The sequence below is a fragment of the Eucalyptus grandis genome, chromosome 2 (assembly GCF_016545825.1).
Source record: "Eucalyptus grandis isolate ANBG69807.140 chromosome 2, ASM1654582v1, whole genome shotgun sequence".
Classification (NCBI taxonomy): domain Eukaryota; kingdom Viridiplantae; phylum Streptophyta; class Magnoliopsida; order Myrtales; family Myrtaceae; genus Eucalyptus; species Eucalyptus grandis.
This window is the reverse complement of record NC_052613.1, coordinates 32,466,844-32,485,428: the sequence shown is the minus strand read 5'-3', so window position 1 is coordinate 32,485,428 and position 18,585 is coordinate 32,466,844. Positions and strand designations below refer to the sequence as shown.

The following is an 18,585-nucleotide window of genomic DNA, read 5'->3' as shown; positions in this document are numbered from 1 at the left end:
AGTGTTTTGTGTTAAAAACGTATTGAGTTTATTTGAATTTGATTATTTAGATATTTGATTTGTAAACACATGAAAGTATTGAATCTAGAATTATCCTTGATTTATTTTTTTTATGCAAATGTGGCTCTACACAAACTTCCATTATATAATTTTTTTTTATAGTTTTATGTGTTAATTGATGGACTATTATGTGACTACGAAATGAAAATTCAAATATAATATTCAATAGGGCAGTTTGTTTTCATTACCCCTGGTTGTAGAATGGACCTTATGTGGTGACCAAATCCAGCACAAATCTACATTCTAACCACTTATTCTAATATTAATAGTAGAACTTATGTGCCCTGCACATGTTTCATTTTTTTTTTGTAATAAAATATTATTGAAAGCATTTATTAGATATACATCTAGCATTCATTTGTTCACAATTGCTTGGATTTAACAGTTTCTGTAACTATTCTGTTTGTATAGATTAAAAATATAGAAACCCTTTTTTGAATTATCTTGAAATTATGTTTATAGTGTGATCCAAATTGCAAAAGCATAATGTTCGATCAAAATCATTTATTAAATTAATTGGCTACACGACTAACTCTCCACATAAATCAATCTTTTTTATGACGAGAAAGGGTATCTTAGGTTCTTATATCCGTAGAATTAAACCTATTGCTGAAATTTACTTTGAAGCTCATATGGTGCTGCTGCGACCAGTTCATGGATCTTATGGCCGACCACGGATCTTAAATTGATGAACCCCTTTCTGACTTTGTTTCGATAAGTCATCTATTCCGCACTACAGATATACTAGAATTTTAGCCCATGTTATGCACGGGGACAACAAAATTTTCTGACTACTTCATAAATTTATAATTACTTTTTAGTTTCAATCCTTTGATAAGGCATGTTTTTGTTTTTGGAATACTTTGAAGAAAAAAGCCAGACTCAAGTTACACGTTTTGATCAATTAAAATAATATTTTTTATCGGTTGGTCAATCACGAGCCCTTTAAATAATGCTCATTGTTATGTTTAATGTTGTTCTATGTCTTTCTTTAACCTAATATCTTGTTAGTCCATGAACATTTGGTAGAAAATAATTAAGGTGGTTTTTGTAAATTGTTATTTGAGATATTATATCATACCACAATTAATGACTAACAATAATTAATTGAGTCTACGCCATTAATTTGTAAAATTTGGAAAGCACAAAATGTAAGCGCAAATTCAATAACCTCAATAACCCATGGATTATATCTTCCTTCTCTTGTCATATATATAATAGAGCCCCAATAGACAATAAGGTGATTGATAAGTCAAGTGTAAAAGTTGATAAAATTTAAAGAAGAAAAAGGCAAAATTGAAAAATCACTACTAGGCCTTTTTTTCCCGTCAACTTCAAATCCATTATGTGAGATTATTTCCCTAATTAATTTTTCACAAACAGCGCATGTTCACAGCTTTTACTTATAAGCATTGTGAGATTATGTGGGATCATCCACCCCTTACTGCTAAAGAAGAATCAATGCATATGCCTTTGTAACATTATTCTCCTAACTTTTTAAGGTTTCACTGCCCTTGTTGGAGTACTTGACACTGTCTGAACTTCCCAAATTGAAAGAGATATGGAATTCTCAATTTCCTTCAGATGTGAGCAACCTAAAATTTTTGAAGGTAGAGAATTGTGCGTTCCTCTTGAGCGTCTTCCCATCAAACTTGGTGACAAAGCTACAGAATTTGGAAGCCATAACCATTGAAAGATGTCAGTTAATACGAGAAGTATTCGATGTTGAAGAACTAACAACTAGTGGGGATGTCAAGATTCTATCACGATTGATGACATTAACCTTGAGTGACTTACCAAGGTTGGGGCATATATGGAACAAGAATTCAAGAATAGCATTGTGTTTCCGAAACTTAAGGGTATTGAAGGTGCAAGGCTGTGAGAATTTGAGGTTTATTTTTTCTTCTTCCTTGGCTAAAGAACTCAAACAAATAAGAAAAATAAAAATAGCAAGATGTAAACTGTTGGAGGAAATTATAAATGTGCAAGAAGAAGAGTCAAAGAAAGGTGCATCTATGCACACTTTAGAGTTTCCTCTATTATCCTCCTTATCTCTTGAGGAATTGCCAAATCTTAGGACATTCTCTCATGGGACACACCGTATTCACTGTCCAACCTTAACAAGATTGAGGATATTTGGATGCCCCAAGATGATGACATTCTCTTCATTCCAAGGAAAGCAACAGACGATAGCAACTAATACAGGTTTACAACAAGCACTCGGTGGTGTCAACTCTAGCATGTCCTTGTCTATACTCTTCGATCAAAATGTACGTAACTATCTCTGGAATTTTCTATTATATGTTTATCGTAGAAACTATTCTTGCTAATTGTAGTCTTATCGCCGATGAAGCAGTTGAAAACTCTGCTGCATGTCCTTTAAAGCCTCTTGCTACTGCATGCATTTGTCGTTTTTCTATGATGATGGTAATCTCGAGTAACCAACTTCATTCATGAAAATATATTACAGAGCACATATCATGAGTAAACCAACTTCATCCAATTCAGGATTATTAGGAGTTCTTGGTCGAGAAACTAACATATGGTCGTTGCAAACAGATTCTTTTTCCCAGCTTGGAGGAGTTGACCGTCGTGTCGTGTGGGTTGATGAAGATATGGCACAATGAACTTTCTAAGGAATCATTCTGCGAACTAGCATCCATCACAATCCGAGATTGTGAAAATTTGTCTCATATTTTTCCATCAAATAAAATAGAGGTGTTCAAGAGCCTGGAAATGATTGAGGTGGTCAATTGTACCTCTTTGGAGTCATTAATCGAACATGTTGCTGTCAATACTAAGAAAATGCCAAAAATTTTGGTCTTTCGAAACTTAAACGAAATGAAGTTGTGGGATCTGCCGAGGCTGGATGCATTAGTGACAAGTAGCTCCGAAGCAACTTTGAGTCTTCCTAGTCTGACTACCGTTAGCTTGCGCAACTGCCACAGTCTGAGATATCTCTTCACATATGATACATCGAGGACTCTTGTTAAACTTGAGATGCTAGATGTTTCTGATTGCAATAAAATGCAGAAAGTAGTTGCCATGGAAGAAAGTGAAGAGCGAAATTTGAAGGCAATGAAGTTCTCTCGTTTACAAACATTGAAGCTTTGTTCCCTTAAGAGCTTGATTAGTTTCAGCTTAGGAAGTTGTGCATTTGAGTTTCCCTCCCTCACAAATCTCTCAATTTTGGAGTGCACTGAACTCAAGGCATTCATACTGAGGCTGCCAATGCCAAGAGTAGAGACGACGAATGAGGGAACTGCTGGTTCTGATGAAAGTCCACCTTCTTTATTTGACGAGAAGGTTTTCCTCTTTCCTTTATCTCAGCTGTATCGTCATTCATGTGATTTGCTTTCTTCTTTGTATTGCTCTAGATAAAAAAAGCAACTTTGCTTCAATGCCAGTCATTGTGACTTTAGCCAAGTGATGCCTCTGTAGGTTGTATTCCTAAATTAGAAGAGCTACGTCTAATGTGAATTCAATCAAGAGATTTTGTATAGTTTTAACAAAGTAATATGCATTTATCAACCAAACGACGAAATTTATTAGTAACACTTGTATCGTTTAGTCTTTTGTGTTAAAAGGTATTAAGTTTACCCAAATTTGATCATTTAGATTTTAAATTATAAACACATTAAAGTATTGATTTTTGGAATTATCCTCAATTTTATCTTTTTTGGAAATGTGGCTCTAAACAAACTTCCGTTATATAACGACCTTTTTTAAGGGTGATATCCGTAGGGGAGATTCTTTTTATTCTCTTATGATATTTCTAGTTAGCCCAAGACGCGCATCCACCAGATAAGCAAATAGTTGTGATCCTCAAGTTCAAGTCACCAGTGACTAATAGTATCAAACAGACAGAAGACCTTCTCCGCGGGTGGTGAACCGAATTGTTCCGATTAAACATATGGCACTCCTTCCTACCTCTGCTTGGAAACCTTAGCTTGACGCACTGGCACAAGACAACTAAACCTCTGGTAAAGGGCACAGAGACTAAAAGGGCACGGCTGGCTATATCCTATGATAAAAGCACTTTTTAAACTATCTTGATCACACTCACTGTCTTCTCTAAGATCCTTGCGCTTTCTGTACATTCCGCCGCTTGTTCGTTAGCTACTTAGGAATGAAGGGGAAGACGTAAGGACAGGGAGGAAATTCTCTTATAAGGGAGTGGACAGTAGACAGGGGTTTCTATTGCTTATCCATAGTCAACTACTTCATGGACTACATATTAAGTGGAGACTCTTATATGTTAATTGATGGATTATCATGTGACTCCGAAATGAAAAACTAAATATACTATTCAATAGCCAATTTGTTTAGAGCCGCATTTTTCTTCAATCTAAAGTGCGTAGATGCCAAGAGTGGAGATGATAAATGAGGGATCTACCGGTTTTGATGAAAGTTCACATTCTTTATTTTACAAGAAGGTTTTCCTCTTTCCTTTATCTTAGTTGTATCTTTGCTCATGTGATTTGCTTTCTTCTTTGTGATGCTCTGGATACATCATTCACTTTGCTTCAATGCCAGTCATTGTGACTTTAGCCAGGTGATGCTTCTATAGGTTGTGTTTTCCAAATTAGAAGAGCTACGTCTAACATGAATTCAAATTAAGATATTTTGTATAGTTTTAACAAAGTAATATGCATTTATCAACCAAACGACGAAGTTTATTAGTAAAATTTGTATCGTTTAGTGTTTTGTGTTAAAATGTATTAAGTTTACTCAAATTTGATAATTTAGATTTTAAATTATAAACACATTAAAGTATTGATTTTAGAATTATCCTCAATTTTATCTTTTGTGGAAATGTGGATCTAAACAAACTTCCATTATATAAATCTTTTTATGCTCTTATATGTTAATTGATGGACTATTATGTGACTACGAAATGAAAAATCTAAATAATATTCAATAGGCCAATTTATTTTCCTTACCCTAGGTTATAACGTTGACCTTCCGTTGTGATCAAATCTATCGCAAAAGTATATTCTAACCCCTTTTCTAATATTACTAATAAAATCAATGTGCGCTGCACATGTTCAATTTTTTTTTTTGTAATAAAATATTCATGAAAGCATTTGTTAGAAATACATCTAGTATTCATTTGTTCATTATTGCTTGGATACTATTATGCTAATATACAATAAAAATATGGGAAACCTTTTTTTAAATTATCTTAAAATTATGTTTATAATGTGACCCAAACTGCAAAAGCATAATGCTTGGCTAAAATCATTTATTAAATGAAGTAACACCATTTTCTTGGCTACATGACTAGCTCTCCAATAAATTAATCTTTTTATGACGAGAAAGGGGGTATCTTAGGTTCTAATATAGGTAGAATTAAACCCATTGCTGACATTGACATTGAAAGGGTAAGTTAGCATCTATAGTTTTTTTTTTTTTTTATTCAGCATTCTTCTAGTTCTGGTCAGTGAAGCAATTTCTTATAAATTGGATCATTATTCTGTACCAAAAGTTTAGCAATTCACGGTGCAAGAACTAACTCATGATGTTGTCCATTTCCAAAGATGCCCCTAAATTATAAGCATAATAAATTATGTACCAAATATTTCAGTTATTGAACATATACGAGGTTTGTACACAGGTTCTTTTTCCAAGCTTGGAGGAATTGAAGCTTTGGTCCATGTGCCAACTAAAGAGGATATGGCACAATCAACTCCACGGACAGTCCTTCTGCAAACTTGCTTCCCTCACTGTTAAACTTTGTGAAAATTTGTCACATGTTTTTCCATCAAATTCAATGGACATGTTGCAAAGCTTGAGTAAAATTGAGGTGGTTGGATGTCCCTCCTTGGAAGCATTATTTGAACCGGTAAGCCTCAGCTCTGAGGAAAGGCAAAAGCCATTGGAACTCTCTGCATTAAAAAAAATGAAGCTGTTGAATCTACCAAGGCTGACAGACATTTTGAAGGGTGACTACGAAGTAACCTTGACATTTCCTAGCTTGATGGAATTGAACGTAAGAAGTTGTCCTAGTTTGTCATATCTCTTCTCAAGTACCACGGCCAAAACTCTTCATGAACTTGTAGTGCTTGATATTTCCTGTTGCAATAATCTACGAGGCATCATTGTGATGGAAGAAGGAAAAGGGAAAATTGCAGAGACATTCGAGTTCCGTCATTTAGCCAAACTCAAGCTTGGTGACCTTAAGAGTTTGATTTGTTTTAGTTTAGATAATTGTGCTGGTGATGGGTTATATCCTCTATTTGATGAGAAGGTATCATATCCTAGTTTATCTAATTTGTTATATTTCTTTGCTTTTTTATGCTTTGGCTCTAAGTTATTTTGGGTATTTTCGGTTTATCTCTTTACATTTGTAGCTTGCATTTCCAAAGTTAGAAGAGCTACACATCAAGGGAGTTCAACAAGAAGAACTATGGAACAGTAAAATCCTTATGGAGTCCTTTTGCTGTCTAAAGGCCCTCCAGGTGAAGCAGTGTCACAACCTAGTGAATGTGATTCCTTCATTCATGTCAGAGAGGCTACTTCACTATATGGAGTCCTTGACAGTTGAGGAGTGCCCTCGTCTGAGAAACCTTTTTACAATGTCTATGGCAAAAAGTCTAGGACAACTCCAATATCTAGGTCTCAGTGGTTGTGGAGAGATGGAGTACATTGTCACCAAAGAAGATCAGAAATCGGAAGAAGCAACTGACAAAATTGTAATTCCTCAACTTGTCACTTTGTATCTTCACAACATGCCAAAACTTAGAAGTTTTTGCCAAGGGAAGCATATCTCAAAGTGGCCCTCCTTGAAAGAGTTTACTATTGAAGATTGTAAAGCTGTGAATATGATTCTAGGAGATGCCAGTTGTAGCGTTCCAAAACATCAACCGCTTTTACTCGTCGAAAAGGTTTGCACTCATTCTTCTCTAATGGCATATCTAGTTTGTTGTCTTGATGGTTTGAGCTAAGGGTATGAGCAGTCACTTATGATAACTTATCATTTTCATTTACAAATCTTTGACCTCAAATAAGAAACATCTCAAAGCTACTTCTTTAATATAAAAATGTTGAAATGTATATCAAAACTTTTTCATAAACTTCAAAAACTTAATACGTTTTTTCTTTCATTTTCAAGTCTTAAACTAAATTGTAGCTGAAGCACAAATATCAATGAGAGGCTAAGCTAGACAACGCCAAAGATGTCTACTTTGATGCTACGAGTTCTAAAACTTGTGTTGGTTTAGCACTTAAGTTTTAAAATTTGCAAAATTGATGCATTTCAAGACTTGTTAAGTTTGTTCCTTTTTTTGTAAAGAAATTCTGCATTTTTATCATATTTTTAGTCGTGCATGGGCTTTGACGTGGTGATGGAGCTTCCTCAAGCATAAAGGGAGCCGTTTCACCATTTCCACATTGAAAAATTGAAAAATAAAAAAAAGAGTAAAAATTATGAAAAAAAAAAATCAGCAACAATATGAAACTGAAAATAAAAGAAAGTCCTATAAGAGATCGCTGGTCAAGTGGGGAAGGGTTGCATTTGGAGTGCCACTACTGCTTCCCTTCCTGCCGACAAGGGCTAGCGCTCACCGTGAGCAAGCATTACCGCCCTTGGCAATTTGGGTGAGGGCAAGTGTGCTCATTCACGTGGTGGTGAGGAGCCAAGTTTGGCAACTGCTGGTGACCTAGCAAGGGTACCGAGCACCCTAGCCATGACCCTGGGTACGATTGCAGCCCTCACTAGTGCAAAAGCCCTGAGACGAACCCTCCCTCTCTCCTGCCTTGTTTTCTTATATGTAGTTTTTAAATTTTTGGTCGCTTTTTTTAAAGTGGCATCACCACATTCACACCACATTTTACAATTAAAAAAAAAGGAAAATTTAATGAAAAACAAGTTTTACCAATAAAGGAAAAAAAAGTTTTAGTTCTTAAACATGCCAAATCGGAAAGTTTTAAGAGTCATTTTGTCAGTATTCCTAAAGTCAATTTTAAATATTGTGATGGAAAAAATCGTTCCACAAGTCCTAAAACGTATTTATGAAATTCAATCAAATCATAAATTTTTCAGTTGGTGTAATGAACTCTTAAACCTTTATCAAAAAGTGCAATCGAAGTCCCAGACCTTTCAGTTAGTGTAATTAAGTAATAAATTAAAACAAACAAATGCAATTTGAGGTTGCTGCATAGGCAATCTAAGTTACCGTGTACTAAAAGAACTTGATTACGCTTCTTCAAAAATATTTAAAACTCTTGACTGCATTTCAAATATAAGATTAATACTTCCAATGCACATTTATATCTTGATTATGACTAAAATTGCAAGTAGTTGACATAATATTTTTAACTTTCGTGTCAAACCTAGTCTGCTTAATCAAATGCTAATTAAAGGAACTAAGCATTGTTGCTCCACATGAGTCAATATTTTTTTCACTACATGCATTATATGTAAATAACTCAACTGCACTGACGTTGATTCTAAAATTTGAGGAGCTTTTTACTAGGTGTATGATATATATGTTAGCAAATGATAATATAGAATGAAATTGCATAGCAAGGTTGGTTTAGAATCATAAAATTCGAAGGAAATTGAGAGAGATGGAGAGAGAGAGAGAGAGAGAGAGAGAGAGAGAGAGAGAGAGAGAGAGAGAGAGAGAGAGAGATTTTAAATTAGGCAAGGAAGAAGAAACACCCAATAGGCAAACTCATTAGTCAATGAATTCATCCTCAAGACTAAAGAAAATTAGTATCTTAGCCGATATCATAGGTAATTAAAACAAGAGTTCCTTATCAGAAGAAAAATAAGAGTACAATGTAAGGCGTTTCGTGTAATTTGACAAAGAAATATGCATTTATTAACTATAAGAAAAATAAACTTTTTAGCAATATTTGGATCGTTTAGTATTTTGTGTTAAAAAGTGTTGATTTTTTTTCAAATGTAAATACTTAAAAATTTGATCTATAAACACAATGAAATGTTGACTTCAGAGTTATCTCAATTTGCTTTTGATATTTGGGTGAGTACTAATGTGATACGTTTTGCATTGTATAGGAAATGAAATTTTATGCATGGGTATTATAGAGGAGTCTAATAGTACATATAAATATTTTTTTAATTAATACAAAATAATGATTTAATTTTTCAAAATGTAATTTCTACGTGAGATGTGAATGCATAAAAACATCTATATTAGATAATTTCATCTATATGTGTTATCTTATCATCATAATTAAAGAAACAACATACGATGTATCAAATTTTCAAATAGTCTAAAAGTTATGGATATAATCGTAACTTTAAGAAATTATTTATGACCTATATAATTTCTATGACCTTCATTTAGTAATGATGGAAAATTGTAGGATTCTATTATATCAGCGAGATTAAAGCGAAAAAACAGAACTTAAAAAAAAATTTGGTGCATGTAACTTAGTGACTGTGTGAAATAATATCCAGATCAATTGATTAAAGAAAATTATTTTGCAATTTTCATCTTAAGTACATTAATGCTAGGGTAATTGAGACGATTAAGTTGCTGTGTTTTCTTTCCAATAATTGTAAAAAATTGGGGAAGGTGAATGGACCTCAGTGGAAATGTGGTTTTACACACAAAGTTCCATCATATAAAATTTTCTCTAGTCTTATATGTGAGTTGATGGAACTATTATGTGACAACGAAATGAAAATTCAAATATAATGTTCAATAGGCAAATATGCATTTTGTACCCTTGTTAAAATGAGATGTTAGTGGAATAATTAAATTTTATGTTCTGATTTATGTGAACTATGGACCTTTTGTAGTGATCAAATCTACCACAAATCTTCATTCTAACAACTTTTCTAATATTCCTGGTAGAATTTATGTGCGGCACATGTTTAAATTTCTTGTTTCTGTAATAAATGTTGCTTGAAAGTATTAAGTAGAAACACATCTAGCATTAATTTGTGCACTATTGTTTGGAATTAACAAATTTTATTACTATTCTGTTATTATAAAATAAAAAAATTGGAACCCCTTTGCCACCTATTTTTTAAAATTATGTTTATCAAGTGATCCAAACCACAAAAGGCTGACGCTGGACTGAAATCAATCAAATGAAGCAATTCTTTTCTTGGCTACATGACTAAAACTTTTTACTTTCTACAGAAACTAACTTTTTTATGACGAGGAAGCGTATCTTGGGTCATCATATTTTAAAACTAAATCCTTTGCTGAAATTGACCTTGATGACCATACGGCGCTGTTATGACCAATTCATGGATGTTATGGCCACCAATGGGTCTTATGGAGATGAACCGTTTTTCTAACATTTCGTCGATGCGGCATCTATTCCGCCTATAGTGCTATGCATGGGGACATTAAAATCTTAAGACTACTTTAGTATTTCTCTATTAAATTTATAACTACTTTTTACTTTTACTCTCTCGATAAGAGATACTCTTTTTTTTTTTGGAACGGTTCGGAAAAAATGCCAGGCTCAATTTACACCTACAAATCAACTAAAAGTATACTTTTATTTTTCAGTTTATCAATTTAGTTCATAACTATTTAGGAGAGAATCATTAAGATTTTTTTTACACTGTCATTTGAGATATTATATCAGACCACATCGAAAAATCAATTGAGCCTATGCCATGAATTTCTAAAATTTAGGCAGATTGCACAAAATGTGAGGGTAAATTCAATAACCTCAATAATTGATCCTTGATAATATATGTATAATAAAGTCCAAATACATAATAGATAAATGATAAGTAAGTGTAAAGTAGATAATTTTATAGAAGGATAAGGAAAATTCAAAATCATTACTCTGCTTTATCTTCCATTATTTTAGATCTACTATGCGAGATTATTTCTTCTGTTATTATTTCACATGCAACTCGTATGCATACTTTCTAGTTAATAGCATTGTTATGAGATCATGTGGTGTTATTCACCCCTTGCAGCTAATAAGGTTGCAGAACTTGGGAGCTATAACGGTTGAAAGATGTTAGTTAATACGGGTAGTATTTGACCTTGAAGAATTGATGACTAATGGGGATGTCAAGATTCTATGGCAATTGACTAGATTACCTTGAGTGGCTTACCCAAGTTGGAACGCATATGGAACAAGAATCTAAGATTCTAATAAATATTAGAAAAATTTATGCTTTCTACTTTAAAATTATAGACAAATGAATGAATTTTAGGGGGTGGCATCCGCTAAAAAGAAATAACATATGTCTAGTCTTCTTTTATTTCTATTTTTTGATAATATGCATCCTGTGATTTTCTTTGTTCTTGAAATCAAAGTATTATCTTTTTTGAAGGAATAGAGAATCGGCTCTAATTAATTAAATTAAAAATAACAGGTTGAGTTTCCTGCTATGGAGTCGATGGAGATCTTGCACATGGATAACATGGAGAAGATATGGCTTGATGATCTTGATTCAAATGCTTTTGGCAAACTCAAAACACTAGTAGTGGAGCAGTGTGAAAAGTTTTATCCATATTTTCATCTTATAATATGCTCACGAGATTTCAAAACCTAGAGAAGATAATTGTGACCGATTGTGGATCCTTAGAAGTAGTATATCAAGTCCAAGAGTTTGAATTTAGCAAAGCTGGTTCTACAAATTCTTTTCAATTGGGAGAAATAGTTTTGATGAGGCTCCCATAAATGAAACACGTGTGGAATGGACTTCCTCAAGGAGGTCTTACCTTTGGACGCTTACAACGCATGAAGGTTGTTGAGTGTGAGAGTCTCAAAAGTTTATTTCCAAGCTCGGTGGCAAAAAATATGACACAATTCAAAGAACTTTTAGTAATGGATTATGGGGTGGAGGAAATTATTGCGGAGAAAGACGGAGTAGGGATGAGTGCAAGTGATCTCTTCTTTCCGCAATTAACCGACCTAAGATTACTTGAGTTGCCGAAACTAGGGAGCTTCTGCCAGAATAGTCATACTCTAGCATGGCCACTCTTGAAGCAATTGCGAGTAAGACATTGCGGCAAGATGAGGTCGTTCCTATTTGCTTGTGAATTTCAAGGCTGCCAAGGTACAACTACCAACAAGAACCAATCTGCACTCTTTTCTTTTGAAAAGGTATTGCCCTTGTCAAAGATTCTAACTCTTTGTTATTGTCTTCATTGGTTTATGTGCATAGATCTTGGTGCATTGTTATTTCCTCTAGGAAATTGACATTGTCAAACATTGCATGCTTGTTGATGCTCGCCTAACCACACCTGTGAATTGCTTAAAAATTTAAAAATTATTTGTAGTTAATTATTTCCAGCTCATACTCTTTGGTGTATAAATCTATTGATCCCAGCTTTTACTTACACTTTTTATTAAATTGACTTGCATAGATAGCTATGCTTCTGATGAGCCACTTGTATCTTATGATTGAGATTTACCTATTTAATTTAATTTGACCAACCTTGTCCACCATTTTTTTTTTTAAATGGTATTATGTTCACTTGGAATATTGCTAGCTTAGCTACAAAACAATTTTCCATCCTCGAACATCTTGAACATGGTTGGTAATTGTTAAGCACTGTGGATAATTTTCTTATTTGATCACATGTTAGTAACTCATCAATAGGCTTAAAAAATGACAAACTTTTTTTTACTTTCAAATCATCAACTAATTTAATAATTTACCAACTTTTATTCTAGCTTACCAACAAATTTGAAATTACTAAGCTTATTTGAAGTTACCAAATCAAATTTGATTGGTGTACCAATATTAGTCACATTAAGACTTCATTCGTTTCACGAAAAATGGAATTTATGCAAAATATTTTTTGAAAAATGATGGCTTGTATTGTTTATAAAAATAAATGAATGAAAAATATTTTTATAATCTACAAAAATATTTAGATGTAAATTATAATTAATCAATGAAAAGAATTTTCATTGATTAATTATTATCAAGCAACATAAGCAATTATTTTTAGGAAAATGTTTTCCAAAACATTCATTTTCTATAAAATACAAACTAATTTGAGTTACTTGCCACCTTAAATTATCTTGTTAGGTTGGATAGTACCAACATTTTCAAAATTACAACCAATATTTACTCTCGTGACAAGCCAACGCCTCTCAAATTACTAACTTTATTTTGAAATTACAAACGAAAATCTAATTGATGTACCAACAATCATCAAATTAAGATACCAATTGATTTTAATCATTGACCAACTTTTTGTTAGATCTTGAAAGGTACTAATATATATTTATATTTTCAAGATCACCAACTACATTAAAAACCTACCGACGTTTATTCCTATGGTTGACCAACGCTTTTCAAGTTACAAACATTTAATCAAAATTACCAAACTTAATTTGAGTGGTATATCAGTGATATACCGACACAAAATTAAGTTCCTTTTTAACCACACATAACGCTAAAAAGATCCATTTATTTGGGGCTATGTACTTTTTATTTGTTTCATTGCTCATATGATGTTTCACTTTGCTTTTGTAAGAATGAACAATTTGTCTTCATTATTTACTCTTTGTTCCATCGAAATTTTGAACTATTATCTCTATCTTGTTTTATTGCTTTTTCACCAATGTCCTGTCATTTCAAATTTTCTTTTCTTCTCTTTTCTTTTTGTTTTTTTTTTTTTTGCTAATCATTTGTTGAGTTTGAATGCATTCTTCTAAGCGTTACGCGAAAATGAAGCCATATGATACTTATGATCTATAGTAAAATAGATATGAGAACTGCAGCTTCGAAAACAATGTGCAACATTAATACATCTTACTATTGAGACACATATACTAACTATAAAAATAACCTGATTTGTTAAAACAAGCAAATGTAATTTTTCCATTTGAATTTAATTAGTTACAATTGAAATAGCTGAAGCGCCATTGATTAATAACTTTCTTTATCCAAATTTACGAAATATATTGTGATTGAATTGGGCACACCACATCAATCAAAAAATAAAAATAAAAATTGGGCACACCACTAACAACAATCATCCCTCGTATAATGGCCATCGATGCTTGCTCGTCTACTTCTTGAAAGTTGTGTTTCTCCTTATTTCCCTAAATTGAAGGACATTTTAGTCATTGGACTTTTCGGTGGCTTAATTAAACGGAGTCCCTCCTGCAGGTCATTTCTCACTTGGAGGGATTGACATTGACGATGGAGGATGTTATGATGATGATGCCGCAGCATTACGTCTTTCACCATCTCAAAGTGGTGTCTTTGGCATGCTACCATGATGAAAATGTCGCTTTTCCTTCCAACTTCCTTCTCCACAGATTCCCCAATCTAGAAACGCTTAACGTGATATGTAGTTCCTTGGAGGAGATATTTCCAGAAGATTCGTCTGGACATGAGGGAGCGATTTCCTGTGGAGAACTAACTGACATGGAAAAACCTCTCTTGGCACTGCAAAATCTGAGGCGACTTGACCTGATCAAGCTGTGTAACCTGAAGCGAGTTTGGAAGGATGGCTCCTTGATGGCTGAAATTCTCAAACAGATTGAAGTTCTTTGGGTTGTGGAGTGCCCGAGATTACCAATCGTACTTCCATCCTCGATTTCATTCCAAAGATTGACGAGTTTGGTAATACGCGATTGCGTTGGTTTAGTTCATTTGGGGACTTGCTCAACAGTGACAAGTCTGGTGCACCTTACTCGGCTAATACTAATAAATTGTGGTGCGATGGAAGACGTGGTGACAGATGATGGAAATGGAGTGAAGGAGATCTCTTTCCCCAAGCTGCGATGGTTGACACTTGACGGTTTATCAAGCCTTGAGAGCTTCTCCACCACTAATTGCACCTTTAGATTCCCATCGCTGGGGAGTCTCGTCGTCATGAAGTGCCCCAAGATGAATATATTCTGCAAGGGTGCCTTGAGGACACCGAACCTAGATAAAGTACTCCTCTCCTACGTGGGTGATGAATGGTGTTGGGAGGGTGACCTTAATACCACCATTCGAACCTTATCGGCTTGAAATGATGCACTCCGAATTTAGCAAGACAGGTAAATCTGTGTGCCTAATCATGTTTGCCTGAATCTAGTGTCATAAGGAAGAAATTTGCGTTCTTCGAATTCTATATTGGCTCATATGAAGTCAGTCTTTATGAAAAGAAAGTTCGACTAGGTTTTAAAGGAATTGTCACACGATTCGACAATTAAGGTCATTTGAGCACTTACTCACCCATACATTCTAGCTGTTCGATGAAATGCTTAGCATGACCTCAGCTAGTGCATCTTCGAAGATTGTGAGGTTTCGTTATATGGGAATGTATTCTTACCCACCTCTCTGGTTAATCTTGAGGATTGTCAGTAGTTAGACATGTCTTATAGACAATGTTTGTTTCTTTCAGGTGTCATGCTCGCTACGATCTAAGTGGCTGCTTTCATTTGCTAGAAAGTGTCTCCTGTAGGAAGATGTTGAATGGAGCTTTTTGCAACGTGTTCACTGATAGTGCTCTAATTATGGTGTTGATGCTCCTTGAGATGGCATCTTTGTGCCGACATGTGGTATTCACGATGGGCATGTGCTGCATTGAATATTTCATTCTTTTTCTAGTTTGGAATGTCCTCTGTATGTCATTTTCCTGATAATGGTACTGGTGTTGCATAATGGTTGGAATGCGGGGGCTCTCTATCCTTTATCGAATTGGTATGAGTGTTGGCTTTTAGGCAGCATCGTTTAACACCAAGTTGTTCTTTGGAGTTGGACTATTTGGATGACGACAACAGTGGCCATACACTGACCAAAAGGGGAAGAAGTCCAAGAATCCAAATAAGCATATGTCCTCCTAGCAGTGGACCATAGCCTACATGGAGCCATTCACACTAAATGTTTTCATCTCCAAGTGCCTCATCTCGACTTCACTCACTCACAAGGTCACGTGCAAGTGGGTCGCTATTGCAGGTACCAATTCTAAGGATATCAGAGCTGTGCTCAGTCTCAATCGGACATACCAGAATGTTTGGCCATAGGCCGGGTTAGGTAGACCAGGTGAGGGAAGTTGATGTGTGCAAGCTTCCTATACTCCAAGAGAGAGGGACAAGTTTGAAGGTAAAACCAGGGCAGTAGTTTAATCTCTGATTGACAGTGGCATTGATATTACAATTTATCTTTACTGATTTTCCTTCCTTCAGCACGATCTTGTTAATGTGCACTACTCCTAATAGGAAGATACTGACATCTTTGACATTGTTTTGAGAATATGCAAGATGTAATGTTGTTTCTTTTACTGGTTATATGTAGATAATAGTGACTGTATGTTTGGCAGTAGGGGGATCCAGATTTTGTTTTGGTTTTGTCCAAAAATTTACCTTGATCTTGGATGAGCATTGTGGTGGATATCATAGCTTCATATATATTTCTCCAATTTTACATGGTGTCGGCATTGACTCCTGCTCTTGAAACGTTATGGATGTCCATGTGAGGATGGTTAGTTTGGTTTATCTTCTTTTAGCAGACAATTGTTACAAGGTTAGGTCCACACTTGTTGATTATCTGATAACATGGATTGGCAAGTAATATCCTACATGAATTATCATACCTTAAGTTAATTAGTTGTCTACTGTTCAGCCGTTTTACTAGAGTTTATAAAATATAGATACATAGATATTACTTTGCCTGCCTTCGTGTTGTGATGATAAATAATCAATTGACTCAATATAGCATGATTTAGTTATTTTATTCTTGTAGATAATTTTGACACTGATTATAAGGTGTTGTTTAGTCATTCTTTTTGTGCTGTTTCTGAACTTATCTTATTTGCTGCTTTTTACATGTAAATTCTTGCCAATTTACTTTGGTGGGAGAAAAACGTTTTGTACAAGTTTGACCATGTCAATATGAGAGTCTCTTTAAATTGCAATGAGTTCGAGCTAGAACATCTTTAGACCATCAAAGAGAGAGAAAAAAAAGGCATTGGATCCAGTTTTCTATAGAATTTCTTTATAAACCACTCATCCCAGATTTCCGAGATTCATGAATTGCAATAGTATCCGCATTTTACTCTGATCTTTTCCCCTGGACGTTGGGCTTTATATCAGGTAAAAGAGATATATGTCCAAAATCCTATATTCTCACCAGTAGCATCCAATATTTCCAAAAGAAATAGAGAGAGAGAGAGCTAGTTATTGAAGGTGATATAATTGCTTCGTGAATCACCAATTTTAGATGCATCCCCTGCAAAAGCAGATGATCTAAGGATCAATCAGCTACTGAGCATACTGTAATTTTGTATGTTCTTCAGGGGGTTGGTATGAAGAAGAAAGTTTCACTTGCTACTTGCTATTATCAGATAATGTTCGAACTCTGCTTTTCTGCTTTTGTCGGAGTTTAGTTGTGTTTATAGCTTTTGGTGCTTCATCCTCATAGGTCTTTCCGTAAGCGCCAATATGGACTATGCAATTGTTTTTTAATTGACTTAGGAAGTAATATTCTCTCCTAGCTAGGGAAAATATCATTTGGGATCTACAATCTTAGGAATTCTTAGTAATCAGATTCTCAATTGTTTCAAATGAGTTCATAAAATACATCAAATAGCTCACAAACTTAAAGCACCATATCCGTTACCATGACATGTTTGCACTTAAAGTACTGCATATCTTTGTACTACTCAAATGTCCACAATTTAACATAATCTGTGTACAAATAAGAATATGCATTAAAACATTATTTATGAGTTTCTAGGACAAGCTAGCTGCATGCGATCGGGGGCATTTACTGCTGGATCACATTAAAATGTCATTTTCCATGCGCTTGGTTTCAGTGAAGTACAAGTGCAAGCCATGTAGATCTTGTCCGAAGCATCTTCTCCTTTCTAATCCCGCGGATGGTCACAAAGCAGAGTCGGAGTTTGGTCCTGTCGCTTCTTAATAAAAATTTACAAGTAGGCTCGAGAAACCTGGTTACTCGGACTATCCATGCTGAGGAATCTGTTGCTTTCACGACCGCTACTGAAATAATACTTCGCTGTTCCCAATTAAGAAAACAAAGATTTGTTTCTGAAAGTGTGAGCTGTGCAAAATCTCTCTTCAAATGTCCTATTTGATATGGTTCCTTGCCAAATCTTTTCATTGCTTTATCTCTCGTACTCGGGTTTATTAGGATCTTTTCCTGAGAATATCCAGAGGAGTTGAGTGTGGGCTCTCGTCCTATTTCGTTATCACCATATCCTCTAATATGTTACTTGACGCATTAGTGACTTGACATACAGTGAGACTTGCTGCGGGAGAATTCATTAGTCATTGAGTGCTTCGACTTCAATACTAGTTGGAACCATGCACATGTAGGGTAAATGCCTTTCCTCTCAACACCACCTTAGACTACCGGTCGCCTCGCGACATGTAATGGCACGGGACCCACACGGCCTCCACAGTCAGAGGCCAGAAGGTTCCGGACATCTCAGCCTTCGGCAGGCTTGCTTGGGGCACCGCCACCGGCAGTGCTGCTTGCCCACCTGACCATAAACAAGGTGTGTTGGGCGATCCCTGACGCGACCAAGCAAATGGAAGCCACTTGCTCTGAGGAGGACATTTTAGCAGCTATAGATGACACCATTGGCGATGGAG

The 18,585-nt window shown here is 34.9% G+C and overlaps 1 protein-coding gene across 2 annotated transcripts; it reads left to right on the top strand.

The window, feature by feature from the left end:
• Positions 1–2,900: 2,900 nt before the first annotated feature.
• LOC108956444 lies at positions 2,901–16,395 on the top strand. Of its 2 annotated transcripts, XM_039307804.1 has the most exons (6): positions 2,901–3,366; positions 5,678–6,310; positions 6,414–6,947; positions 11,387–12,120; positions 14,144–15,024; positions 15,372–16,395. In XM_039307804.1, exons 1-4 carry the CDS (start codon positions 2,902–2,904, stop codon positions 11,564–11,566), a joined length of 1,812 nt encoding a protein of 603 aa, XP_039163738.1. In that variant the 5' UTR covers position 2,901; the 3' UTR covers positions 11,567–12,120; positions 14,144–15,024; positions 15,372–16,395. The 2 variants fall into 2 exon arrangements, with proteins under 2 accessions (XP_039163738.1, XP_039163737.1); XM_039307803.1 differs by having other exon boundaries at positions 14,144–16,395.
• Positions 16,396–18,585: the final 2,190 nt, after the last annotated feature.